The sequence below is a fragment of the Narcine bancroftii genome, chromosome 8, assembly GCF_036971445.1.
Source record: "Narcine bancroftii isolate sNarBan1 chromosome 8, sNarBan1.hap1, whole genome shotgun sequence".
Lineage (NCBI taxonomy): Eukaryota > Metazoa > Chordata > Chondrichthyes > Torpediniformes > Narcinidae > Narcine > Narcine bancroftii.
This window is the reverse complement of record NC_091476.1, coordinates 137,583,777-137,611,691: the sequence shown is the minus strand read 5'-3', so window position 1 is coordinate 137,611,691 and position 27,915 is coordinate 137,583,777. Positions and strand designations below refer to the sequence as shown.

General features: G+C 40.6%; 1 protein-coding gene across 5 annotated transcripts; it reads right to left on the bottom strand.

Moving 5' to 3' along the window:
• Positions 1–256: 256 nt before the first annotated feature.
• Positions 257–27,915, bottom strand: LOC138741228 (apolipoprotein A-IV-like). Of its 5 annotated transcripts, none has more exons than XM_069894980.1 (4): positions 26,259–27,915; positions 6,918–6,992; positions 4,925–5,078; positions 257–3,557 (listed from the first exon to the last, which is right to left on the bottom strand). In XM_069894980.1, exons 2-4 carry the CDS (start codon positions 6,958–6,960, stop codon positions 3,065–3,067), a joined length of 690 nt encoding a protein of 229 aa, XP_069751081.1. In that variant the 5' UTR covers positions 6,961–6,992; positions 26,259–27,915; the 3' UTR covers positions 257–3,064. The 5 variants fall into 5 exon arrangements, with proteins under 5 accessions (XP_069751081.1, XP_069751085.1, XP_069751084.1 ...); XM_069894984.1 differs by lacking the exon at positions 26,259–27,915 and adding an exon at positions 23,230–23,328; XM_069894983.1 differs by lacking the exon at positions 26,259–27,915 and adding an exon at positions 19,927–20,033.

The following is a 27,915-nucleotide window of genomic DNA, read 5'->3' as shown; positions in this document are numbered from 1 at the left end:
ATACTATTGGAGTGCTTTGACCCCTGTCTCAGGATTGAGGAAGATGGGTTCTCAGTCTGGTTTAGTGGGTTCAGAGATGGCTGCCTTCCCCCTTAGTGATGGAGGGCAGGTTTAATTGTAGTGGCACACGACATAATTCCAGGAGATTGTCACCAGATCACCTCATGACACAGTTGATTAGCCTTAGCCAGGTAATGGCCCAGCAAGCTTTGTACTTATTTCGAACAAAAACTAAGATGACCTGTTCTTCAGCATGTCACTTTTATTCCAGAAGTTACAATGAATACAACACACAATTGGTAAACACATTCAGGATTCACTTGGATCCTTCAGTGACATTACCTCAATTTACCATTCATATTAGTATTGAAGATTCAATTAAGTTACCAATAAAAAGGAATTGCAAACTGTTACATCGTTTCAGATAGAGCAAATTTTGCAAATATTGGCCACTAATGGCTGTTAATTGGATTTTTATTAATATCTATTATTTATATAGCTTTTGCATTGATAAAATATTTTTCAGATTTGATTGAGAATATTAATATATGACTACCTCCTTCCACTCCATTTGTACATTCAACATCTGACAAATATTTCTCATTCCTTGAGATCTCCCTCATAGTTTGGTCCAAATGCATTCAACAGTAATTTGCCAATTACTTGCATTTTAACGTCTCTATTACATTCTCTCTGAAAGAATGGGCAAAAATCAACCCATCTGTCACCAGAACATGCTCCCTCTTTGTCTCTGCAACCAGAATATTTCATCTATGCTTATCTCTTTTTTAGGAAGCTTCCACTGACCTTTACATTATATACCAGCCACACTATCTCTAATGAACTACATTCATTTCTGTCTGCTCCTCCCTTAGTTGTCAGACTTTATAAGGTAACAATTAGCCTGAAAACATACCCAATAACTCTTAAGCAGCACCAGGATGTTATGATCAAATTGAGTTTCATCTTCTCTTCCATCTCAGGTGCTTCTTCTTAAACAATTAATTTTCAGCAGATCGCAACCAAATTACTTGAACATTAATTATCTACACATTATTCAGGTTGAGAAACACTCAAATCTGCAGATGCTGGAATCTTAAGCAAACAGTGAGATCCTGGAGGAACTTAGCAGGTCAGGCAGCTTCCATGGGTAGAAATTGTCGGTCTATATTTCAGCCTGAGACCGTTCATCAAGACTCTCAATAAAGGGTCCTGACCCAAAATGTTGTCTGCCCATTTCTACCCATGCTGCCTGATCCACTGAGTTCCTCCAGGATCTCACTGTTTACTCATTGGGTTCTGTACAAAGTGAAGGGAGAAAGGATTAGAAGAGACTTCAGGGGTAAGTTTATTTTTTAAACGCAGAGAGATGTGGGCACCTGGAATGCCTTGCCGGCGTACTGGTGGAAGCTGGGACATGAGGTACATTTAAGAGACTCCTAGGCAGGCACATGGATGAAAGGAAAATTGAGGGTTATGAGGTAGTCTTTGCAGGTGAAACCTTCTCTACCCTTGTGCCTTTCCACGGAACCAGAGAATGCAAAGAAGAGCTGGATATCAGAGGCTGGGGGGGAAACAAATGTTTTGAGCTTAACTACCAGTGGGGCTTGGGCAGCAAGGCCTCCATTAACCTGAACGTGACCACTGACCATGAGTAGAAAATTAAATAGAGATTTATTTTTATTTTGCATTGCACAAATGTTTTTAATTACATTGGACTTATTCCCCCGAATTTCTTTAACTATTTAACTTGGTTTATTCATTTGTAATTTTCCCTTTTATATTTATGGAGGGATAAAATCTGGTGGGGGGGGGTTTGATTAAAAAAAAATGGGAGATCACTGCAAATGGATGGTTGTTGGTTTGCATAGATTCTGTGGGCTGAAGAGCCTGTGGGGCTATGATTCTGCAACTATTTTTTAAATGTCTCTGACTAGAAACATTTAAAAATCATTAAAATGTCTTTAACAGCAGTAAGGCATCAGAAACCCATGCAAACAATCCAAGGGAAAGAGTCAAAATCCAGAGCTGAGGCAGAGTTCTCACTTACCGCTTGCTCCGCCTCTCTAGAAGGCTTGCTGAATCAGGTTGGTATGGGCTGGGGGGGGGGGGGCACTATGGGCCAATGAAGATCCCTGCCCAATGCCATGGGCTTTCTGACCAGCAAAGAATGAGGCTCACCACTGATATCACTGCTATAGCACCACAGATGTCCAACAGAAGGTATAGCTGAGTTCAGCAACATGGAAATCCACTCAGCCAAACAGAATAAGAAATAAATGCCAATCCAAGAATTTTTAAAACAATCCAACATTTTCAACATTTTACCCACAATAAAATGTGGAAATTGCATGTTGATTAGGTGAGTAACTAAAATGCTGTAAACAATGTTTAAAATAAAAATTCAGCTTAAATGCACAATATATTGAAAAGACTACTGTAAAGAAATTATAACCAGGCTAGGTTGTTCAGCTCAAATTATCCTTTTATATACTTCGAAAAGCTCAGTTAATTCTCAGTCAACAAGGCACGAGATTTTAATTGGAGTTTTTTTTGTATACCAAGAAGTCTGTCAGAAATTGAAATTCAAGTCAAATCAGAAAGTGGAAGATTGGAGGGCAGCTAGGAACTGATGGCAACTTCAGATTTCATCACTCAGCTCTGAAGTTGCCATCAGCTTTTAGTTTACATCGCTTTGGGATTGAATCCCTCACCTTTCATCCCACCACAAATTCCAGGTTGTATCAATGGGTGGAAAAATTGACCATGAGGATTAAATCTTTGTGCAATGCCATAAAAAAATAATATTAATTGTTAGGTGTTTCCAAAAATTATTGCTAGGAATATTCATGCATGGGGAAATGAATGGTAGAAAACATTTTTTTTTAGTTCAAGCCAATTTATGCTGCTACACAGGTTAGTGTTTATATAAATGATGAATATGGAATGGAGTTGAATAATGTGTCTTTCACCTTGTGATTGAATTAAAGTTTAATTTGTATCTGCTGTTCCTAATTAATATAAATCAGAGTCAGGACCCAGCAGACAGTAACTTTAAGGCTTATCAGTTAGTTGCTGATGGGGCCTCTTTCCATTTTGCAACAAGATTGTCGAATGTTTTGAGTTTCTCCTTGGTCTCATGAATAAAAGGCGAAAGGTACTTCCTCAGTTCGTCAATACGACCGCTGATCTTTTCACGTAGTGGCTCAGTATAAAGGCTGACTCTTTTGTGCCATTCCTCCACTTGTTGGGTGGTGTCTTTGATTGTCTGATTGAATTGGCTGGAGATTTGACTCAGGTTTTGACGATACTGTTGAATATCATTATGGATTAACTCCAGTTTCTCTTGAATGGTATTGTAGGTTTCATTGCCAATCGCCTCTTGCACCTGGGATCCAGCAGCGTACAATTTGTCTTGCAGTTGTTTACCCTGCTCAATAATATGTTGAGTGATAGGGACTCCTTTCCACTCCAGTTCCTTTGTCAAATTGTACAGCTCCTTTATTGTCGTTTCAAGCAGGGTATCAAATTTTTCTGTACTGTTTGCGAGCTTTCCTCTTTAGAGAAGGGAAAAGTTATAAAATGAAATTTGTACATTTTACATTAATTTATATAAAAGAATGCAAATAAGTCACTCAAATATCCCCAACTTTTACCTCCACCTGTTACCCACTGTCCTTTCTTTCCCAAGTAGGTAGTACCTCTCTTGAATAAAAATATGGCATAATACTGCACAGGAAAAGATCCTTCAACCCATGAGATCTGTGCTGACCATATGCCAAATTAAATTATGCATGGTCTGTATCCTACCATTTCAATTAATTTAAAGTTTAAGTTTAAATTAAATGAAATTAAATTTAGACATACACCACGGTAAAAGGTCATTTTGGCCCATGAGTCCATGCCTCCCAATTAACTTACACCTCTGATATATTTTTGAATGGTAGAAGGAAACCAGAGCCCCCAGAGAAAACCCACACACACATGGGGAGAATGTACAAACTCCTTACAGACAGCAGGCGTTCCGATTACTGGCATTGTAAAGGCATTGTGCTGACCACTATGCCAACTGTGCCACCCAATTGCCTATTCATGTGTCTGCCTAAATGTCTCTTGAGTGTTCCTATCATGTCGGCTTCTACCACTTCCAAAGGCAACTTGTGTAAAAAAGACTTTTCCTGTAAATCTTCTTTAAACCTTCCCCCTCCCCTCTCAACTTAAGCTCTACCCTAAGTATTTGATATTTCCATTCTGGTTAAAAAAAAAAGTTTCTCACTATCTCTCCTTTCCCTGCCCCTCATAATTGTATTTTCTTGAGTCATGTTGCCCCTTCAGCCTCCAATGCTCCAAGTTTGTCTAGCATCTTCACGTGGCTTATTCTCTCTCATCCAAGGTAACCTGGTGAACCATCTCCAAAGCCTCCACATCCCGCCTGCACTGCAATGACCAGAACTGCACACAACACTCCAGATGAAGCCTAACCAAAGTTTTGTACAGCTGCAGCATACTTGCCAACTTTTATACTCAATACCCACATCAAGTGTGTTTTTACAGCTTCTTTCACACCCCAACTCCTTGTGTTTACATTTTAAAATAGCTATGGCCTTGCATCACGAGATCCCTCTGCTGCTTAATGTACCCAAGGCTCCTCCCATTTCTTGCAGACTTTCCTCTGGCATTTGACCTCACATGTCCAGATTAAACTCTTTCATTTCCAAATTCTGCTGAATCCTTTGGCAAACGTTCCTCCTATCCTTAATGGTGCTAATTTTTTGGATGTTTCCTCACTTGCTAATCAAGAGAAGGAGAGATTATATGTATATACATGTGTGTCTGTGTGCGTTGGCATGTTTGTATATGTGAGTGCATGTGTGCACATGTACATGTGTGCGTGGGTGAGGGAAGGGAAGAGAGAAATACTTACACTGCTGTTTTAGCCAATTCAGACTTGGATAGTATTCCAACAGCAGCAGTAGCAAATTCGTGCCCTATCTTGAACAACTCCCAAAAAGGTTGCTGCCAGCTCAATGATATGTTGGGTTTGGATTCATCCACAGGGATGGCTGCACTCTGGGACCCTGGGCAAGAACAAAAGAAAGGCTGTTAAGGAAATCCTATGTAGAGGATGTTGTGAAATGTCTTTATTGGTGTGTGCCTTTTCCCCTGTGGTGGAGACAAGACCCTTTCACCTGCACAGCAATATGTTATTAGGTCAAAAAGTTTACCTATCAGGAACAAAAATCCACCATGACCCTGTAGTGTCTCAGCACAGAAAATAAACCTGGAATTTTCAGGTGGGTATGAAGGATCCCTGACCCTACTCTGAAAGACATTGAGTTCTTCCTGCCGCTCTGCCAATATCTGATCTCTCGATCAACAGCAGAAGAGCAGGTTTTCTGCTCTCTTCTATGCTGCTGTGACAGGGATTTTGCTGTGGGCAATTTCCTCAGTCACTGGACAACTACTTTTCAAGTGCTCCCTTGGCAGTGCATCATTTGGGATGAGACGAGGAACTGGAAAATGCTAAAGAAAACCAGGTGTTTCTTTCCTACAGGCCGGTGTTCTCACCTAGAACCTACACAAGGTCATGGTTTGTCTCTGACGATGATCCATGGATCTGGCATTTTTACCCCTTCCTAACCCAGCATCAGTTTTGCCCAGCTCTAATTTATATAATTCTAATACTAAATTTAGTTAACACATGTTTTGCAGATAGGTATAATAAATGTTTTGATGCAGTCATTTTATGCACAGCAAGATCTTTGAAACTATAATTAAAGGAGTGAAGAAGGAGACTAGTAGAGAAGCAAGTTTGTTTCTCAACATAAATTTCTAAATGTGTGAATTTTGCAATGGCATTTTTTGAAGGAGAAATGTTGCCTGGGACATTGGGTAAACATTCAACTTCAGCATTTCTGTGGATGGTGCCTGAGATTTTTAGTCACCTGAATAGAGTCACATGGCACATGTTCATGCTGATCAACAGTGTCTCATTTCATGAAAATACAAGATACCGGCACTCACTCAGACAAGTAAAAACACACCAAAATGCTGGAAGAACTCATCTGGTCTTCTCAGTGTCTATAGAAGACAAAGATATTATTGTCTCACTCAGACAAGCCTCATATCCATACATCTGGCCTAGATAAGGATTCTGTTGAGTTTCATATCATAACCTCCAATTGGAGATTAAAACCTTACATTCAAGGGACTGTCTCTCATTGCCAATTTGCCAAATAAAATACCTGTGACATGTAATAGCCTGCGTTTTTTTCTGATTTAGCAATAATAATCAAAATATGCTACCTGTCTGTGATCTAGTAAAAGACCATCCAGTAAATTATCTCAGGCTAACAGAGCCACAAATTAGTAGTCTTCTCAGGATACCAAAACTATTTTGACCAGCCTGCATTGAGAGGGTGGGAGTGGGGGAGAAGGTCAAGAGCCTGAGTTCAATCTCTGGTCCATTGACAATGCACTATTATAATTGAACTCCTTTACTAATGTAGATGGGTCCCTAAACACAATCAAAGGCAAAGTGCTTCATTCACCAGTTGTAATATTCATCCTTCATAGGTAGATGGAGAGAGCTGGATAATTTTTTTTGGCTCAGAGTTAACAATTAATGCAAAATTCCCCTTTGCATTTCAGCTCAGTATATGAATCAAGCATGTGATAGAAATGAACCCATGTTCTATCACTCACACCAATACATTGATGTTTTCCTACTCTGCAATCATTCCAATACCAACTGCTCTCAATAACGTCCTACAAACTAAAAATCAATCAGGACAATTAAATGATCTGAGATTTGTTTTGCTGCATGTTTTCATCATTGTTTGTGTTCATTTGAAAGCTTTGTGTGGGGTTCAAGACTTGGTTTAAAGACGTGCTGGTCTGAAGACGATGTTCTGTACCTTTAATCAGGAAGATCACCAAAGCAACTGTAAATATCTTCATGACAACGGCAGGTCCTCAAACCTCTATAAAGGCTGGAAAATGGAATGAACAGAAACACTACTGTTAGATTTAAATAATTCACCACTCACACATAGAATTAATTCTTAAGAAAGTTTATTGTCAATATCAGAATTAGTTGATAAGAGACTGTTCCAGATCCTGGTCAGATTATTTTCTCCAATCTCTTTTCCTCCTGAACCCAATTAATCAGATTTTTTTTTAACAAACTAAGAAGGATCTCTCCACTTCTAATGCTTTTGATATGTAGTTAAAACTGCATTAAACACACAATGCTGGAAAACAGCAGGTCAAACAGTGTACTTCATATAGCAAAGATAAAGATTAAAAACTGCATAATCTCTTCTTCCCTCCTTCAATAAGCACATAGGCTGGTCTTCATCTCTCAGTAGCCCTTCTTACTATAACCTTTTCAACTTTATGTCAATCTCCAGTACTGTGCTTGGACTCCAGATTAAAAGAGTAGATGGAATTATAGATTTTTAATGGAAAAAAAAACATTTAAAATTTAAACGTACAGCACAGTAATTGGTACTTACAGCCCACGAGCTACTCACAAACCCACTTTGAAAGGTGGGAGCACCCGAAGACACAGGAAGAACGTACAAACACCTTATAGACAGCACTGGATTAAAGGACAGTGTTAATCTTTTTTTTTACTGCTTAAGTAATCTTTGTGCTCTATTACCTGGGAACTATTTCCCTTGTTTCAGAATTTGAGTAAACATGAATGACAGCTTGCCAAGTGTAAATGTCCAGCAAACTGATGCGGTGAATGTCACACTCTCTCTTGATGGTTGTAAACATTTTCTGGAAACAATGCTTTCCCAGTCAACTTGCAACTTGACATCAACAGCCCTCGGACTTACTGTCCATTGAGAAATGATCAGCCATCTTCATCGGACAGATCATAATGTTTTTGTCAGAAGTGGAAATATTTGTTTTAATTTTAACGATACAGCCCAGTCAAAGGCCCTTACTGCCCACAAAACCCGTGTTGCCCAATTAACCTATATGTTTTAGAGAATGGGAGGAAACCAGAGCACCTGGAGAAAACCCAAGAAGACATGGGGAGAATGTACCACCTCCTTATATGCTGTGCTGGATTTGAACCCAGATTGTTGGCTCTGTAATAGAGTTGTAATAGATTATGGTTTTCCCTTCCATGCCCATTTCTGGGCTGAGAGATATGCTATGCACCAATCCTGGTGCATGAGCAGATATCATCAATGGGTGAGAAAATTATGGAAGAATGATTCATTCTCTGCAACTGACAGCCACTTTATTGAGGCAGGTAACCTTTGGATCATCCAAACACCTGGATATTGAACCACTGAGATGGTCAGAAAAAGGATTTTACTTTTTTTTGAAATGACAAGATTAAGAGGGTATAATAATGATGGGAAATAAAGAAATAGAATACAAGATAAAATTTGGGATGAAGACAGGAAGATCAGATGGAATATATTCATATTAAGAAGGTGAAGGAAGTCACCAGAAGTGAATAGCAGTTTACAAAATACTGAGGAAACACAAGAGAATGGAGATGCTGTAATCTGGAGAAAAGTGTGAGCATTTAGAGGAACAGGGGGTAGACATGTGGCTTCAGTGCCTGCACATTCTTTCATCTCTGGGCTACATTCAGCTCAGGATGAAGTTGGCAGGTCAGAGCTGTGTGTAAGTGAGCCACCCATCTAGCAAATCCCATCAAAGAATCTGTGTCATTGGATATTCACAGAGCTTTGCTGCATGGATACAGATCCTTCAGCTTGACTCATCCATGATGACCAAGTTGCCCTGGCCCCTGTCCCTCTGAACCTTTCCTACCTATGCTGCAGAAGACAGACGTGAGAATACATTTCCCCCTTGTAAACTGAAAAAAAGTTGACATTCCAGCTATTATCCCATATCAAAGTTCCTTTTTATTTAACCTTGCAAATAGGCTGCAGTGACTAGTATTGGGATGGAAGTACAGACCTTGCCTCCTCAGTAGTTCTGAAACTGAGAGCTTCATCTTCTTTCTGGAAAGTGCAGAACTGTTGCTTCAAGTTATAAAGAGCATGAGCATCTAAAATCTCTAAATATTTAGTTACCAAAGGGACAAATTAATGACATGTTCAGGAAGCTCACAATTACTTTATACTGGTCTCCAACTCCAAGTGGTAGGTGAAAAGGTCTTCTAAGATGTGGGACTAGAACAGAGGGAACATTCTCAGGGAAATGGCCAGACAGTCAATCAAAAGTAATGCTTTTACCTACAGACTTTTACAGCACTGAAGTAAAAGGACTCAGAGGTCAGATCATAGCTAAAATATCATGCCTGAGTAAGGAGAATCTCTTCCCCAAGAGAGCGGTTTCTCCTTTCACTTTTCTACCACATTTGAGCTGTAGAGTCAGGGCCAATGAATGCATTCAAGTATGCAACAGAGCATGGCAAATGAGTGGGAAGCAAGAGGTGATTCTCTGTGATCTCAACGATGTCATCTGATTCCTGTCTCACAACACTCGCCACATTGACTCAGCCATTGTGCTAGAGAACTGATTGATAATGAAATAGGAACTACATTGCACTTCCACCAAATGTGCCTGATGAAGGGAATTTTACATTATTTTCAATCAACATTTACGTTGTGCCGAATGTTACCTTATTCACATTTTATTTGAATGCTGTAAGAATTAAAAATGGCCTTTAATTATGTACAAAACTCAGCTGAATATGAATTCAATTTTCTTTACATTGTAGCTTCTGACTTGTTAGTTCCATCTAACTACCTACAGAGATTTTCCTAGGATAAATCCATCACATCAGTCATACATTCCACCACACATATAGTTTTTTTTCTCACAAATAAGGACTAGAGTGTAAAGCTAAGAAATCTCATTTCTTCCCAGATTTCAGTGGCACTCCTCAATGTCAAAGACCACTTCCGATAAGCCCCAAGATCCATGCACTATCGTTGCAGTTCAATTCTAGGTTCCTACCCACCCCTAAAAGTGGGAGGCCTGCAGGTCTTTTTCCCCAGAGTCTGAGAACTCAAGTAGAGCTACTGTCTCAGCATCAACTCAAACAAATCGGGCTGGGCCTGGGAAGGAACTGGACCCACTATGTCCCTGTAAATGAGATTTGGTGACACACTGGACATTCAGCCACTGCACATTTAGGTCCTAAAAATCCAAAGTATCACTAAACAAAATGTTCCTACTTTACCAATATTCTTACAATGCAGCTGAAATCAATAGGAACAAAAACTCCTCTTACCTGCTTGATGTTAGATCTTGGTTGTCTGCTGTCGGAGGCTCAGATTCCTAGCATTTATTAGCTTGACTTATCTCTCACTTCTGATAAGGGATGGCTAGCCAGTTCTAATTCCATCGTTTCTTACTGATGTCAGCAGAGAGTCAAGGATAAGTATTTTTGATCTTTCAGTGTTTGTGTGTCTCAGCAAACATTAACAGGAGATTGGACGTAGCTGCTAGTTGTTAGGTACATTAATGTCATTAAAAACTAAGTTGTTATCACTGAGGCTGTTGTGACCACATTAGCCTGGAAAGCCCAAGTTACAGAAACAACCCAGGTTGAAATGATTGCTCTTGAAAGTCCTGAACCAAAAGTCTGTGTGCTGGGAACTGGACAGTGGGATGTCTCAAAGCCAATGGGACTTCCTCTATGTTGTAAAGTTTTTATGATTCGACAACTGGAAGTGACTGTGTTAAATAAAACTATGTAAAATAATTTAGTTCTCCAAAATAATAAACCATATTTCTCACCTTGATAAATCTGCCTGAAAATTCACACTATTTGACAGTGAGATTTAGACGTACAGCACAACGACAGGCTCTTCTGTCCCCAAATACACCAATTAACCTGTAGCCCCTGTAGGTTTTGATGGATGGATATTCTCTATTTCTTTGGCGATCTAACATCTAAAACTTCAGAAATATTGCAGGAACCATCCATGGGCACAAGTATATTTCTAGCCTTCATCTAGTTCTGCATTATTCTCCTCACCAAGCAAGGCCCACAACAGGTCCAATGGGGAAATGGGAGTGATGGTGGGGTCAGTGCTGGAACACAGCTGAGTGAGCCTCATTCAATTCTCCATTAATGAGACTGACAGGACCATATTAGTGCTTGTAAATTTCTCTCCACTGCCAAAAAAAACTAGCATTGCTTGATCACCAGAAACCAACTTTAATCTTGGGATTCTTTGCCATCAACGTTGACACAATTCCCCCATTTTAAACTAACATTTCCCCTCTTTTTGTGGGTTAGCCAGTCCTACCCAACTTCCTAATCACCGAGTCTCCCTCTGAGTCCAAATCTTTCACTTGATTCTCCTCTCGTTCCATTTCTTCTTAAGCAGACCCTCGGGACTGAGCATGTCTTGCTTCCCCTCCAGTGGTTTGCTTTTTCTAGTGGCCAATATGGCCACTAGAGGAATGGGACAGGAGGTCCTTGACTATCCAGGTCAATGGGTGTTTGCGAGATCATCCAGGCTCTATGTGATCCGATGCATGAACTCCCGTTTTTGAAACCACCCTGTCCCTTTTGAACTGTCTTAGACTGAGGTTCCCAAGAGTCTGTGAGACCAGCTTATCTAGTACTGGAGCTCGAATTGTCTCACCAGTGTCTACGTCATCCTGTTCCTCCTTCCTCCATCAAACAAAACTGCAGGAAAGTACAGTTTCTCCAAGACACCAGTGAATAATAATTTAACAGGACAGGAAATGGAAAACAATAGCAAATATATAAAAGGGACCATTAATAGAAATATAGTCCTAAAAGAATAAATATTTATTTTCCAAGAATATATTTGAAATTATTTTTATTTATAATTGTTTACAAAGATTGTCCAGCCTCCTTTGACCCTGCCACTTTGATGAAAGAAGCAGCTCTGCAGATTTTGCTAGAATCTGCAGCTTTAATATTGCCTCGTGGTGAATGGGAAACTACCCCAGGAAGCTTCTTTTAATTTTCTTTTCTTTCCCAAAAATTTTTATTGAGCTTAGCACAGTGGTTCTCAATCTTCTTCTTTCCACTCACATCTCACTTTAAGTAATCCCCATGTCATTGGTGCTCTGTGATTAGTAAGGGATTGCTTAAGGTGGTTGGTGAGTGGGAAGGGGAGGTTGAAAATCACTGCTCTAGACCCAATTGTTACTGAAAAATTTTGCTTGAGAAAAATTGCCATTGGTCCATTTCCTCTGGTTTTATGAAGCTGTGCACATCGCGAGTCAATGAGGGTGTCTTCAGCCTCCCAATCCATCACTGGGTGAACTGCTATTGCTCCAGCCATTTTTTTTTTCAGTAATGTTTTTTCTCTTCTTCCCCTTTATATTTCAGTGACTTACAATCAACAACTGTATGGCTTTATTCTTGTTCTCTTAAATGCTGCCACCAGGTTATATCTCTGGGTTATTTGGGAGGCTTCTTAAATAACTTAGAGATGCAAAATTCAAATAACAAAAGAGACTTTACTTACTGATGCCTTCCACCATCTCAGGAAACTGTTCTCTCACACTCACACACTCACACACACACACACACATACCATACACACACACACACACACACACACACACACACACACACACACACACACACACACACACACACACACACACACACACACACACACACACCCCTCCCTTTTGGACTGTGAGACATTTATGAGCTGGCAAATTCATGAAAGAATTTAATTCTGAAACATTGCACAGTGATCGTGCCATTGCCAAGGAGCAGTGTCGTGCATTTACCTGGATAGTCAGGGGAGACATCAAAGATCAGTGCAATAGTCTAACTACCAAATTCTTCAAGGACAGGACAAAGAGTCCTAAACCTCTCTGCAATGCAATTCTTCTTCACCATCCCAAGACAAATATTCAGATAAGCCATCTGCAAATTGATTATATAGTGTTAGTGGTTGGACCTGTTTTTGAAAGAATCAGTGGTAGGAAGACATTAAATGGCGAACACAATGTTAAGAAATCTTCTGTGTGTCAGGAACCACATATAATTCTTTCCAGCAAGTGAGTAATGCAGAGAAGGAGTGGAGCACTGAGGCTTTGGCATGGAGAGGCTTCGGCACAGAGAGGCTTCAGCACGGAGAGGCTTCAGCTCAGAGAGGCTTCTGCATAGGTGAAAGGGACAAGTTCTTTCTTTTTTTCATTTAATATAATTACTGGGGTTTGTTTCAGGCATGGCAGGTGAGCTCTGACCTGTGTCATGCTCCTCCTGTGGCATGTGGGAAATCAGGGAGATTGCCAGTGGCCCTAAGGACTGCATGTGCAGGAAGTTTCTCCAGCTGCAGCTCCTGATAGACCACATGACGGCACTGGAGCTGCGCATGGACTCACTTTGTGGAGAATGTGGTGGAGAGCACATTTAGTGAGTTGGTCACACCACAGCTTAAGAGAGTAGAGAAACATAGGGACTGGGTGACCAACAGCAAGAGCAGTAACAGGAAGATAGTGCAGGAATCTCCTGTGGCCATCACCCTCCAAAACAGATATACCACTCTGAATATTTTTGGGGGAGATGACCCACCAGGAGAAGGCAGCAGTAGGCAGGGTCATGGCACCCTGACTGGCTCTGCTGTGCAAGGGGGAGGGAAAAAGAGTGGTAGAGCAATAGTTATAGGGGATTCTGTAGTAAGGGAAACAGACTGTGGCTGCTAATGGGACTCCCAGATGGTGCGTTGCCTCCTGGGTGCAAAGGTCAGGGATGTCTCAGAGCAGCTGCAGGACATTCTGAAAGGAGAGGGTGAACAGCCAGTTGTCGTGGTCCATATGGTATCAACGATACAGGGGGAAAAAAATGGGATGAGATCCAACAAACTAAATTTAGGGAGCTGGGAGATAAATTAAGAAGTAGGACCTCAAAAGTAAAAAAATCTCAGCATTGTTACTGATGCCACGAGGTAGCCAGAGTAGAAATAGCAGGAGAGTTAGAATGAATATGTGGCTTGAACAGTGGTGCAGGATGGAGTCTTTCAGTTTCTCTTGAAGTATTGGAACTGGTTCTAGGGCAGATGGAACCAATACAAACAGAATGGTCTACATCTGGGCCCAGCCGGGATCAATGTCCTGGGGAGATTGTTTGCATGTGCTGTTGGGGAAGGTTTAAACTAATGGGCCAGGGGTTTGGGAACCTACAAAGAAAGAATGAAGAATGTGGTACAGAGACCAAAGGTAGAGTTAGGAAAGAGAAAAATAGAGGGCAGAAAAGTCAAAAGCAAAGGATGCAGAGGTCACTAGACTCTAAAGGGACAATTTATCTGAATGCCTGTAATATTAGAAACAAGGTTTGTGAACTTGAGGCGCAAATCAGTACCCAGGCATATGATTTAGTGGCCTCACAGAAACATGGTTGCAAGATGGGCATGATTTGGAATTCAAGGGTATCAGGTAATATGTAAAGATAGAAAGGAAGGTAAAGGTGGTGGAGTGGCACTCTTAATTAAGGATGAGATCAGGGCAATAGTGAAAGACGATATAAGATCTAAAGAGCAGAATATTGAGTCCATCTGGTTTGAGATTAAGAATAGGAAAGGGAAAAAAATCACTGGTGGGAGTTGTTTATCACCCACCAAATAACAATAGCACAGGCAATAAACCGAGAGATAGATGAGGCATTGTAAGAACGGAATGGTAGTTGTCGTGGGGGTCTTTAGCTTCCATGTAGATCGGGAAAATCAAGTGCGGAGGATGACTTCATAGGATGCATGAGAGATAGCTTTCTTGAGCAGCATATTAAGGAACCAACAAGGGAGAATGCTATTTTAGATCTAGTATTGTGCAATAAGTAAAATTAACGATCTAATAGTTAGGAAACAGCGATCATGATGTGATTGAATTTCTCATACAGACAGAGGATGCAATAGTTAGATCTAAAACTAGTGTATTATGCTTGAACAGGGGTGACAACAACAGGATGAGGGAGGAATTGGTTAGCGTGGACTGGAAGCGCAGGCTAGTTGGCAGACCAGTTGAGGAACAGTGGAAGACTTTCAAAGAGATTTTTCACAGTACTCAACAAAAATATATTTCCATTAAAAATAAGAGCAGCAGGAGAGGGAAGAGTCAGCCTTGATAAACTAAAGAGATAAAGGAAAGTATAAAATTAAAAACTCATGTGTACAAAGCAGCCAAGAGAGTGGGAAACTGAAGAATTGGGAAACAAAGGAGAACTAAACAAGAAACAAGGAAAGGGAAGAAGATTATGAAGGTAAATTAGCACAAAATATTAAAAAAGCAAAAAAATCATAAATGCATTAAACGGAAGAGGGTGACTAGAGTTAACATAGGTTCCTTGGAAGATGAGAGAGGGAAACTGATATTGAGTAATAAGGAAATGGCCGAGGCATTGAACAGATATTTTGTGTCAGTCTTCACGGTGGAAGGCACGTCCAGCATTCCAAAGAGTGGTGATAAGGATGCAAAGGGAGGTGAGGGCCTTGATAAAATAATTGTTACATAAGAGATAGTGGTGAGCAAACTAATGGGACTGAAAGTGGACAAATCCCCGGTCCTGATGGGATGCATCCCAGGGAACTGAGGGAAATGGCATGAGTTATAGTCGATGTGTTGGTGATCATTTACCAAAACTTTCTGGATTCTGGGCAGGTCCCGGCAGGTTGGAAGACAGCAAATGTCAAGCCACTTTTTAAAAAGGAATGTAGGCAGAAGACAGGTAACTATTGGCCAGTTAGCTTAACGTCTGTAATCGGGAAAATGCTTGAAGCTGTCATTAAGGATGAAATAGCAAGACATTTAGAACATAGGGGTTCCATCAGGCAGATTCAGAAAGGGCAGGACTTGTTTGACAAACTTACTGGAGGTCTTTGAGGGTATAATGCATGTGGTACATAGAGGGGAACAGGTTGATGTTATATTTTTGGATTTCCAGAAAGTATTTGATAAGGTACCGCACAAGAGACTTATCAATAAGATGCAGATGAATTGAGTCAGGAGAATATATTGGCATGGATTGAGGATTGGTTAACTGACAGAACACAGAATCGGGATAAATGGGTGTTTTTCTGATTGGCAGACAGTGGTAAGTGGGGTGGCACAGGGGTCGGTGCTGGGTCCACAGCGGTTCACCATTTATATTGAAGAGGGGACAGAGGGTAGAGCAAGTTTGCAGATGATACTAAATTGAGTGGAAAAGCAAATTGTTCAAAGGATGTGGAAAGGCTGCAGAAGGATATAGTTAAGTTAGGTGAGTGGGCAAAGGTCTGCAGATGGAGTACAATATTAGTAATGTGAGGTCATCCACCGTTAGGAAAAATAGAAGAGCAGATTATTATTTAAATGGTGAAGGACTGCAACATGCTGTCGTGCAGAAAAACTTTATTGCAGAGAGAAGTGAATCTGTGAAATTCTCTTCCAAGGGAAACAATTGAGGCTACTTCATTAAACGTATTTAAGGTTCATTTAGATAGATAGGAATTAAGGGATATGGGAAAAAGGCAGATTGGTGAAGTTGAGTCAACCTGCCTCAATGATCAGCCATCATTTTATTGAATGGTGGAGCAGGCTCGACACAGGCTAGATGGCCCACTCCCGGTCCTATTTCTTATGTTCTTATGAATGATGTTGGTCTGAAACATTGGCTATCTATGGCCTCCAGCAATGTATGTGTTGCATTCATGCTCATCACTGTGTTACTACTATTCACTCTATATCTACATGTGGTCTTCTCTACATCAGAGAAACTGGACGCAGACTGGGAGATCTCTTCGTTGAGCACCTCAGCTCTGTCCACCACAATAGCGTGGATCTCCCAGTGGCCATCCATTTCAATTCCCCATCCCATTCCCTTGCTGACATGTCTGTCCATTGTCTATGTCCTGCCAGACTAAGACCACCCACGAATTGGAGGAACAACACTTCATCTTCCATCTTGCATCCTCCAACTGGATGGCATTAACATCAACCTCTAGTTTCTGATAAACTCCCCCCCTTTCTTCTTCCCCATCTCCTTCCCTCTAGTTCTGTCTGTCTGTCTGTCTGTCTGTCTCTCTCTCTTTCCTTTTCCCTCTGTCTCCTTTCACAGAGCCAAAATCAATTCTCACCTTTCCTCTTATCATATCCAATTAACACCTTCTGGCTGTTGGTTTCAACTCCTCCTGCTCCCATTCTTCCTGCTTGATCTCAGGTCTTTAATTAAGATGCCCGCCTGCTTTTTGCTTATATGTTGAAGAAGGGCTCAGGCCCAAAACATTGGTAATATATCTTTACCTCCTATGGACGCTGCAAGACCAGCTGAGCTCTTCCAGCATTTATGTGTATTTTTACTACAATCTCATCATATGCAGACTTTCTGTGTTTCACTTACTACTATTTACTCAGCCACTTTGTCCCTGCCTCCTATTCAAACAACTACACTTTAAAGTAATTTTGAATCTAGTTAACAGGCTTGACAGGATTTTCATCCAAAGTTACTGCCTTGATTCTGGACTAAAACACATTCATCTGAGACTTCTGGATCTTATATTGTGTGGCAATCTCCACTATTGTTTTCCAATTGATTTTGCTTGACTCCTGAATCTTAAACCCACAGATACCCTTACAATAGTGCACTCCTGATCCCCAAACATTCAACCTGCAGATCCAGGGACTGGGTCCAATATACACTCTTGCAACATAATTAAAAAATGCTGTTCCACTAACAAAAGTATTGACTAACATTCTGCAAATGGAGCAAAAAAAATCTGCACCCTAGTGTTATAGAAGGAATGAGAAAGGACGATGGAGAAAACCCAATTTCTGTCAAGGTCTGAAATTCAAGTTAATTTATAAACAAGAAGCCAAGTTTCTGAGGTATCTCTGTAAATCAGTTACCCACATTTTGAAATCAATTAAGCCTTGGATAATGTGGGATAAGCACACAGTATGTAGCAATGGATTCAGATCACATCATTCTTGTGTGAATGAACCTTAGATACTTTGTGCGTGATGTACAAATTCAAAAGACATAAATCTCCCAAACTTTGCAAGTAACATTGGTTAGAAGATATCAAACAAGACTGAGGTGGGGAAAAGGTCAAGGGGGGGCGGTGCAGTTGTGGACAGTAGGCATGGATTTTGGCTACATGAAAAAGAATTTTTGAGTGCCTTTGAAGACAATAATTCTGGCTCTATAACATGAGTGCTGAGAGATGCAATGGCATTTGATATCAAATTACATTTGAGATTATAAGTGTTAAAGCAGAGATATAAATTAAGGTTTACATTTCAGTAACCCTCCTTTTGTGAATAAAAGCATTTTTTAAACCATTCACAATTGTGTACCCTTTGGAGATTCACGACATTTGTACAACTAAGAACATGGTGAGGGGTTGCATTCATCAGATGAATTGGAAATAAAAGCATTGGATCAGTGTGGGGGAAACCTTTGATTCAAAGCTGGGAAAGAGCAGGATGAGCATTTGGAGTACAGTCTACTCAAGAATAGTCTGCATGGCTTTGTGAAGGGAAGATCATGCCTCACGAGCCTAAATGAGTTTTTTGAAGAGGTAACAAAATAAATTGATGAAAGTAGAGTGGTAGATGTGTGGTCTATATAGATTTTAGTAAGGCATTTGACAAGGTCCCCCATGAGAGACTCTTTCAGAAACTCATGAGGCTTGGGATCCACGGAAACTTTGCTGTGTGGATTAAAAATTGGCTTGCATGCAGAAAGCAGAGAGTAATAGAGGATAGAAAGTATTCTTATTGGAGGTCAGTGACTAGTGGAGTTCCGCAGGGAACTGTTCTAGGTCCCTTGCTCTTTGTAATTTTTATAATTGACTGAGATGAAGAAGCAGAAGGGCAGGTTAGTAAGTTTCTGGATGATACAAAGGTTGGAGGAGTTGTGGATGGAGCTGAAGGTTGTCGCAGGTTACAAAAGGATATAGACAGAATGCAGAGTTGTTGGGGGGGGGGGGAAGTGGCAGATGGAGTTCAATCTGGTTAAGTGTGAGGTGATACATTTTGGAAAGTCAAACCAGAAGGCTGAGTACAGGGTTAATGGTTGGATAGTTAACAGTGTGGAGGAACAAAGGGACCTTGGGGTCCAAATCCATACACTTCTCAAGGTGGCTTCGCAGGTTGATAGGATAGTTAAGAAGGCCGATGTGATGCTGGGCTTCATTAATAGGGGGACTGAGTTCAAGAGTCAAGAGGTCATGTTCCAACTACACAAATCTCTGGTGAGACCACACTTAGAATATTGAATTCAGTTCTGGTCACCTCACTATAAGAAGGATGTGGAAGCTATGAAGAGGGTGCAGAGGAGATTTACCAGGATGTTGCCTGGATTGGGAGACAACTTATATGAGGCAAGTTTAGACTTCTACCTTTGGAGCAAAGAGAGGTCTACAAGATTCTGAGAGGCATAGAAAAGCTGGACAGCCAGTGTATTTTTCCCAGAACGGGAATAACAAACACCAGGGGATAGCTCTACAAAGTGAAGGGAGGAAAGTTTAGGGGAGACATCGAGGGCACTTTATTTAATGCAGAGAATTGTAGGTGTCTGGAATGCATTGCCTGGTGTGGTGTGAAGTTTGAAACAATAGAGGTATTTAAGAGTCTTAGACAGACACATGGATGAAAATAAAATAGAGGATAATGAGGTGAGGAAGGTTTCGGTTTTTTTTGGTAGGAATATATAAGTTAGCACAACATCGAGAGCCGAAGAGCCTGTACTGTGCTGTAACGTTCTATGCTCTGTGTTCTATGAAATAAGCACATGTCAAAATCAATCTGCTCCATTCATTGTTTTCTGAAACCCCAAAGTTAAATCTGACCTATCATTGGTCATGTGGTGTCTCTGCAAAATAAACAGCTCATAGAATGTTGTTTTGAAGTATTACAAAGTCTTTGCTAAGTGCTGTCAAAACACAATACCAAGTATCATGATCTTTGTGCTTTACTAGAGACACTCGATGGAACAGTTTGTACCTTGGACTTGTCACTGTTTGCAGATCGGAGCATTTGATATTTCAGATCTTCTACCAGGACAGAGAGACTCTCCTCTTCAGTTCGTCCAAAGTGATTAAATATTTATTTTCTGAATCCCAATCAAAACAGACCACCCAGCTAAACACTAGCAGAAAGATTATTGGCAAATGGTCTGGTTTCCAGAATTAATTGAAAGCAATTTTGGGATCAGGGTCCAATGAAGACCTTTTACCACAAATCTCCAGGAGACAGGCATTAAACCACTGTCATTTGTGCCAGATTAGCTTGAAGGATTCCACAGCACAACTTCAAATAAAAGTTGAAGGCTATCCCTGGTACTACAGACAATGATACACTTATGTGTTGCTCTTTGTAGAATTAGTTGCCATGTTCCCCACAACATTTCCTTCATTTCTAATTATTTCAAAGTATTTAACAAATACTTTCACATCTTCTGAAGGATCTGTCAAAGGAACTGTACAAGTGCACAAACTGCTTTCAGAAGTATAAGTTTAATCTGAGAACTGTAAGAAGGGACACTCCTTATGTACAGTAAACCCTTGGCATCTAGCACCTATGGAGTTAGGTAGATTCTGAATAAGTGATTTTTTTGGTTGCTTGAGATTGTGTGTTGCGTTGATTGGCGAGCTAACTGCAAGGCATGCAAATTTTAAACCTGTAATTTTTACATATTTTTTTTCCGTTTTTTTTGCCAGTTGCTTTTCTGCACCTTAACAGTGCAGCACTATGTCCAGATAGAAGAGGATCTTCTTTCCTCTGTATTCTGCCGGGCTCTCCTTCCTTTGCCTCATTGCCGCCATCCACAAAATTCTCTCTCTGTCCTGGAGGTAAGAATTTTGACCATGATGGAGCAGGGTTATTGATCTAGGTCCAGGTGGTGGTGGTGGGGGTGGGGGTGGTGGTGGGCAAGTGACCAGTGGGCCCTCTCAATTTCTAATTTTCCCTCAATTTTATCCTGTCCCAGCACTTCTGAGATCTATTTTCTGAAGAATCCCACTGAGTGAGCTATCTTCCCACAGGGTGGTCTGGAACTCCGCTCTTGCCGCCAATTTCTGTGTAGGCCCAAGGTCGGCCTCTCTGTCCTGGTTGCCACAAGATGAGTTTCTTCCATGTTCCAACTTTTCCATATTTTCTAGATTTGCTGTCCTTTGCTTTCTGTCCATTTTTTTTCCTCTTTTTCTTGTTTTGATGATTTCCTTTTTTTTTCTAGGTCTTTTTTCCTGAGAGAGTTTTCATTTTTTTTATTTTCTCTTCACTGGGGAGCTCAAAGTTGCACCTACTGTCCCTCTGCCACCACTTTGGATCTTCCCTGGAGACAGATTTTTAAACTCTTTTAAGAATTTGGAAGGATTTATTGAGAAATTGCCAGTAAAATATATGCCCCCACATGGAATCCATGTTTTTTTCCTATTAAAGGCAGATTCACTTAAAATTAGGTTGACAGGGTGTGGCTGAACCCTACAACTACACATCAGGTTTAATCAGATAAATCTGCATGGTTTAAGAGTATGGAGCACTCACAAGCATCCTTCTTTTGTGGAGCTACAACAATGGATGTGTGTTTACAGAGTTCCATACTGCAGTGATGGGCCTCCTTTGCCAGGATCCTTCAGTCTGCCAACTTGACTCATGGCCATTTACAACGGAGATTCTCAGAAACCAGAAAGACTTGAAGTGTCTCCCTCTCCTTGGATTGACACTCCATGGTTGATAGACAACCAGAGTCTGTGCAAGTTGGAGTCCAGGTACCTGATGGTCCTTCAGAGAGCCGTAGAGTGCATTGCCATCCACAGCAATGGATGTGAGTGCATTGCCTCTAAACATCTGCTCAATGGCATGGCGCCTGTTTACAAGGAGGCCAAGGCTGCTTGCTCCACAGTCTGGAGTAAAACCCCTGTTATTTGGAATTTAAGTAACTGGTAACCTCAAGTAACTGGTCAAAAATAAATCAACGTACCGAAATAAAGGTGGGGATATCTTTTAAAGTGCTCTTGACCCAGAACAAATTAATATGCATGACTGGACACCTGGTGCTGGAAGGGGATCAGGTGTATTGAGGATTGCTATGAACAAGGGCAGCTTATGTCATTCGAACAGCTAAGGAATACATATGAATTGTCTTAAAAAAAATTATTCTGCTATCTTCAGCTAAGATCTTTTTTAAGGGATAATTTGAGACTGTCTGTGGCCTGCCGTGTGTAGTGACATGGAGATTCTAATTTGAAAGGGGAATGCACATAAATTTATCTCTATGATGTACCTCCTATTCCAAAGTGAGGGTCCGAAGCCAGGGTTACACAAGTTGAGGGAAAGGTGGGAGACAGATTTGGGAACAACAATCCATGAGTGGTGCTGGTCAGATTTGTGTCTGTACCAGGTATAGATTGTTGCACTACCACTTCACTGCATCAACTTTACCTCACACCACAAAAATTACATAAATCTAAATCAGAAATCTCGGAAATGTGCTTTATGTGTGATGTGGAGATCAGAATCTTTATCTATTCAACCTGGCTGTGTACAAAAGTGAGATCCTTCTGGGAGGACCTGGGGAACATTCTGAAAAAAAATCACAGAAGTGGATTTTCCACGGGATCCAGAATTGTACCTTCTGGGAAACATTATGGATATGAGTTTTAAATTGTTCAACTACCAAATTCAGTTTGTGAAGGTTTCCTTGCCAGGCAGTGTGTAGTGGTCATGTGGAAGTCCGACTCCCAATTAAATATTACACGACGGAATACGGAAATACAGAGTTATATTCCCCTGGAGAAAATCACGCACAATTTAAGGAGGAAATATGACGTATTTGTTAGGGTGTGGCAACCCTATCTGCAGCACATTGGTCCACAGATATAATTCTACCCCTTCTGAATAAAGGAAATCCAACAATCCGTGTCAGTAGTGAAATGATTAAGATCAATGAAGTGGGTAATGGCACAGGTGACATGCTCTTGTATTTTGTTCCTTATCTTTTTTATTTTAGGTTTTTTGGGGGGTTTTCTTAAGGGTTTATGACTTCACCGATATTTGTTTAATTTATATAATCTTTTCTTTGTTGCATTAAGGTATGGAAGAGAGGGGAGAGGGGTAGGGGAAAACTAGACTCTGCATGTTATATAGTATTGTTGATTGTGTTGTTTGGATTTATGAGTCTTTGAAAATCAAAAATAAAATATTCAAAAAAAATCTGTCTCCAGCTAAATTTTCCATTACCCACCCCAAATTTTGCTTCATATGAATCACTGCCCCTTTTCAAGCCACAAGGGAATGTTTACTTACAGCACTGGCAACGTGTTGCAACACCCACAGTCCTTTTTTCCAAAGATAATACCGTAATGGAAGAAGTTAATTATTGCATGTTTAACCATGATTAAGTAACAGAAATTCTGTGCCTTGTCCCTCAAACATTTCAGTTTAATCTTCCCCAAAGGTTGGAAGAAACTGTAGGGTTTAATTTAGACACATATTCTAGTTAAAGAAACATTGTTATATTATTGTAAAGTCATTGCTTGATTTTAAATCCCTCTAACGTGTAGATAGTCTATGGTAGCACATTCATCACATCAGGATCAATCGCAATAATTGAAACAACCTGAAGCAAATCTTCTTTTAAAGATAGTTAATACAGCTCTTCGGTTTCCTACACTATCAATAAATAAAATTATACCATGCTGTCAACATGCTTGTTTTAATATAAACAATAAAACAGTAAATAGTGCAAAACCAGGACACACTTCTATCATTCTTTTTATGCCCTTAAGTAAGGAATTGATCTACTTTACAATTTGCATTATCAAACAAAAATTGAAGGAAATATTAGGGCAAATGGCCAAAATCTGCATCAAAGGTATTTCTTTGAGCTCTGGAGGAAGGAGTGTGGTAATAGGGTGCTAGTGATACTCCTGACCACTAGAGGGAATCGGAGATAAGTGCAGCACCTTGGGTTAGATACAAAAAAATGGCTGCACCACGAGGTCATGAATTGTTGATAAAATATTGTTAATATTTTAAAAAATTAAGTTTATTTATTATTTAAAAGAAACATCACAGAGAGGTTGAAAGGTTAAGGGAGGAACAGTCAATCAAACTGGCATAGCACCAGTCATTACCTTCAGAGAGAACTGATCCCTCCCACTCTGGATCCAAATATATTTGGAGGGTTTGAATCTTCCCAGAGCAGGGAAGGAAAACATTATTGGTGTTGTTAACATCCATTCAGGATTAGCAAAGACAACATGCTACTTTTAGAGATGGAAGCTGAAGGCTCCTTTTCAGTGCTTTGATCATGAATGGGAGCTAGCACGTCCACTCATACACTACTTTCACCATCAGAAGATATTCAATACTTTGAAACATTAGTTTCTGAAGAAAAAGGACTGAATTATTAATAACCTTTAAAAGACAGTATTTACAGAATTGGAGATTATTATTTTCTAAAGTAGTGAACAGGGCATATGACTGATTTCATTGCAACAAATATGGTGGAAAAGCTCAGCAGGACATGCAGTATCCATAGGTAGTAAAAGGTAACCAAGGCTTGGGGTTCTGTATGCCAATATGATTGATCAATGACTGAAGGTATTGGAAAGGTTCCTTAAGGCTACTTGAGCTATTGAAAGGAAATCCTTCACTTAGGAAACCAGTTGAGAGGCGGGAAAAAGAGAGACTGGAGAGCAGGAAGATATTTAAATTAGCAGGATGTGACTGGTGGTGTTCTATAGTGAATAGAGATGAATGATAACCATTCACATTCGTGAAGTGCCCATGGAGGGATATCCCAAACTGAGGGATATCCATTTTGGACCCAAAACAAGTTTGAATAAAGTACTTGTTGAATGGTTAAAACCTGGATGGAGGTAGGACAGAGATTCTATTACCGGCTACCCGGATTTGATTCCTGCACTGTCTGTAAGGAGTTTGTATGTACTCCCCATCGGTTTCCTCCCACCCTCCAAAAATGTACAAGGGCTGTAGGTTAATTTGGGTGTAATCAGTTTAAGTGGCCAGAATTAGCTTCTACTGTGCTGTAAATAAATTAACAGACAGATAAATAAATAAATAAATAGATAGATAGATAAATAGATAAATAAGCAATAAACACAGATTATTAAAATGGTCAATCCTAAGTATGAACAGCACCTAATAGCTTGAATACACGTGGGATTGTCTGATCTCAGAAGCTAAGCAGGCACAGGACTGGTCAGTCCTTGGAGGAAAGACTGCCTAGGAACACCAAGTGCTGTAGGTTGCTGTGAGGGGAGCTAGACAAAGTGGTGACTGTCTGTCTATGGTAGACAAAAGTTAAAGAATTTCATGTATGTTACATTCTAAAATGTAGTATTACATGACAATAATAGAACCCTTACCTTTTATTTAAATGGTGAAAGATTGAGTTATATTGATATACAACGTGACCTGAGGTGTTTGAACATCAGTCATAAAAAAACAAACATGAAGCTATCTAGTCTACACCTTCTCCCACCCTGTCTCTTGTAAGGATGCCATCCCTTCTCTCAGCTTCCCCATCTGTCTTTGGGACGAGGCTTTTAACTTCACGACCTATAAAATATCCTTCTTCTGAGGAAACTTGCTTTGCCTGCCTCCTTCATTTTCTTCACCACTTCCCACTCTGCTTCCTCCCAGATGGAACAGTTAGCATTCACTTGACCTGAATCTTTCATCCTTCCAACCTTCGCATCATTTTTCATGTTCCATGAGATTCCACCGCTAGTCACATCTTGCCCACCCCACACTTTTCTGCTCTCCACAGGGACCATTCTCCCTGTGACTCCTTGGGTCCTGTCCACCTCCCCACCCTCTCACCCCCATGAGCCACCCCTAGGATTTCTCCTGTAATTGAGGTGCAACAGCTGGAAAGTAGAGCATGGATTTCCCAGTGACAACCCATTTCAATTCCCCATCCCATTCCCTTGCTGATGTGTTGTCCTTATCTCATGCACTGCCAGACTGAGACCACCCATAAACTGGAGGATCAACACCTCATCTACTGTCTGGACACTCTCCAACTGGAGGGCATTAACATCGACTTCTCCAGCTTCTGCTAAACATGCCCCCTTCTTCCCCAACTCATATCCCCCGTTCTCCCTCTCTCTTTTTTCCCTTTTCCATCTGTCTCCATTCACAGAGCCAAAATAAATTCTCACCTTTCCTCTTATCATATCTAATTTACACCTTTTGTTGGTCTGGACTCCTTCCCTGCCAGTCTTCAGTCTTTCTGATGCCTTCCTATTCTTTGCTTATACTTTGAAGAAGGGCTCAGGACCTAAACATCCGTAATATATCTTTACCTCCTATGGACACTTCAAGACCAGCTGAGTGCCTCCAGCATTTCTGTGTGTTTCACTCAGCATGTATTCTTGCTGAGGTGAATGAAGAGTCCAGTTGTAAAATAGCTGTTAGAAGTTGAGGGGATGTTGCTTCAGCTTCGTTGGAACAATTTCTGTAAAAAGTTTGTACATTCTCTCTGTGACCTGTGTGACTTTTCCCTGGTTTCCTCCCATCTCCAAAATAGACACGGCGGTTGGTTAATTGGGTGGCATGGGTCTCAATGTCCAGAATCAGCTTCTACCATTTTTTTTTAAATTAAAAATTTAAGAAACCAAGAACTACGATTTAAAAAAATTTAAACATACAGCACGGGCAACAGGCTCTTGCCACACAGTTACACCCAATTAGCCTACAACCCTCGTATGTTTTAGAGGTTGGGAGAAAACAGGAACACCCAGAAGACACAGACACAGGGAGAACGTACAAACTCCTTACACACAGCGCTGGATTCAAACCCTGTCACTGACGCTGTATTACACTAACCACTAAACTAACTGTGCCGCTCCATATGGAATGGGAAACTGGCAGAGAATTAAGTGAAGGGTGAGAGGGAATAGGTAAAGCTGCTGAGCAGCTGCTTGGTCATGTTAGTTTGGTCTTCCCACTATCAAAGAGAAGGTGCCAGTGTGTAAGGAATTGGCTGATCTGCTTGAGAAACGAGCTGTCAGTCTGAAAGCTGTCTTGGTGAGTATATCGAGCCCAGACAGCTCTTGGTGTCAAGGAAACTCCAAATGTTTCCAGAAATGAGGCTGGTGCCCTCTCCTGGAGGATGTGGGAACATGTTGGAGAGAAACAAGCAAACGTTTTGAGAGATGTCTTTCTTCAAGGGCTACTAGTGTGCTCTGTCGAATTTGCCCACTCAAGCTCAATGCAGTACATCCTACTGACAACCAATCAAATGCCATCCCCTGGAAAAACCAGGGCCTTAGCCAGTCTCACACAGGAGTCCCTGTGGTTACAGACGCTGCCAGTGCACTGGAGGTGAATCCACGGACATTCAGTGACTCTGAGGGACTCTCTTCTGCTTCTCTTTCTCTCTGACTGTAAGGGTGTCGAGAAATACTAATGGTGACACTTTATCTGCCTTACAGCAGACAACAGATGAAGCATATCATGTATGTTATATTTTAATGTATTATATTATGTGACAATAAAAGGAACCTTGAAAATGTACATCCACTGAATCACTGGGCATATCAATCTATAAAGTCTGCCAATAGTACAAACCAATTATAACTGGAAGCATCATCTTATTGATAAACAAGGAATAACATCTTCACATTTAACACACAGTACTGAAGTCTGCACAGAGCAATATATTTTCTCTTTGGTCCTCTGGGAATAACTTATATTTTGCCAATGGAAACCTAGCATAAAGAGCAGAAGGAACATATCTTCTATCAAACTCCTTATTTATCGTGCCATACACCTCCTGCTGCATCTGAGGTAAAGTGTGCCATCCCACAACGTCCTCAAGGAGTCACATCAGAACCTGCAAAATATAATGGAAGCAAATCATCCTCAATCCTCAAAAAGAAGGAAGATATTGAGAGCAGTAGGTTATGCAATTACAACACACAAGCAGTTATTTTATATTATTTTACATTTTCTTCTAAA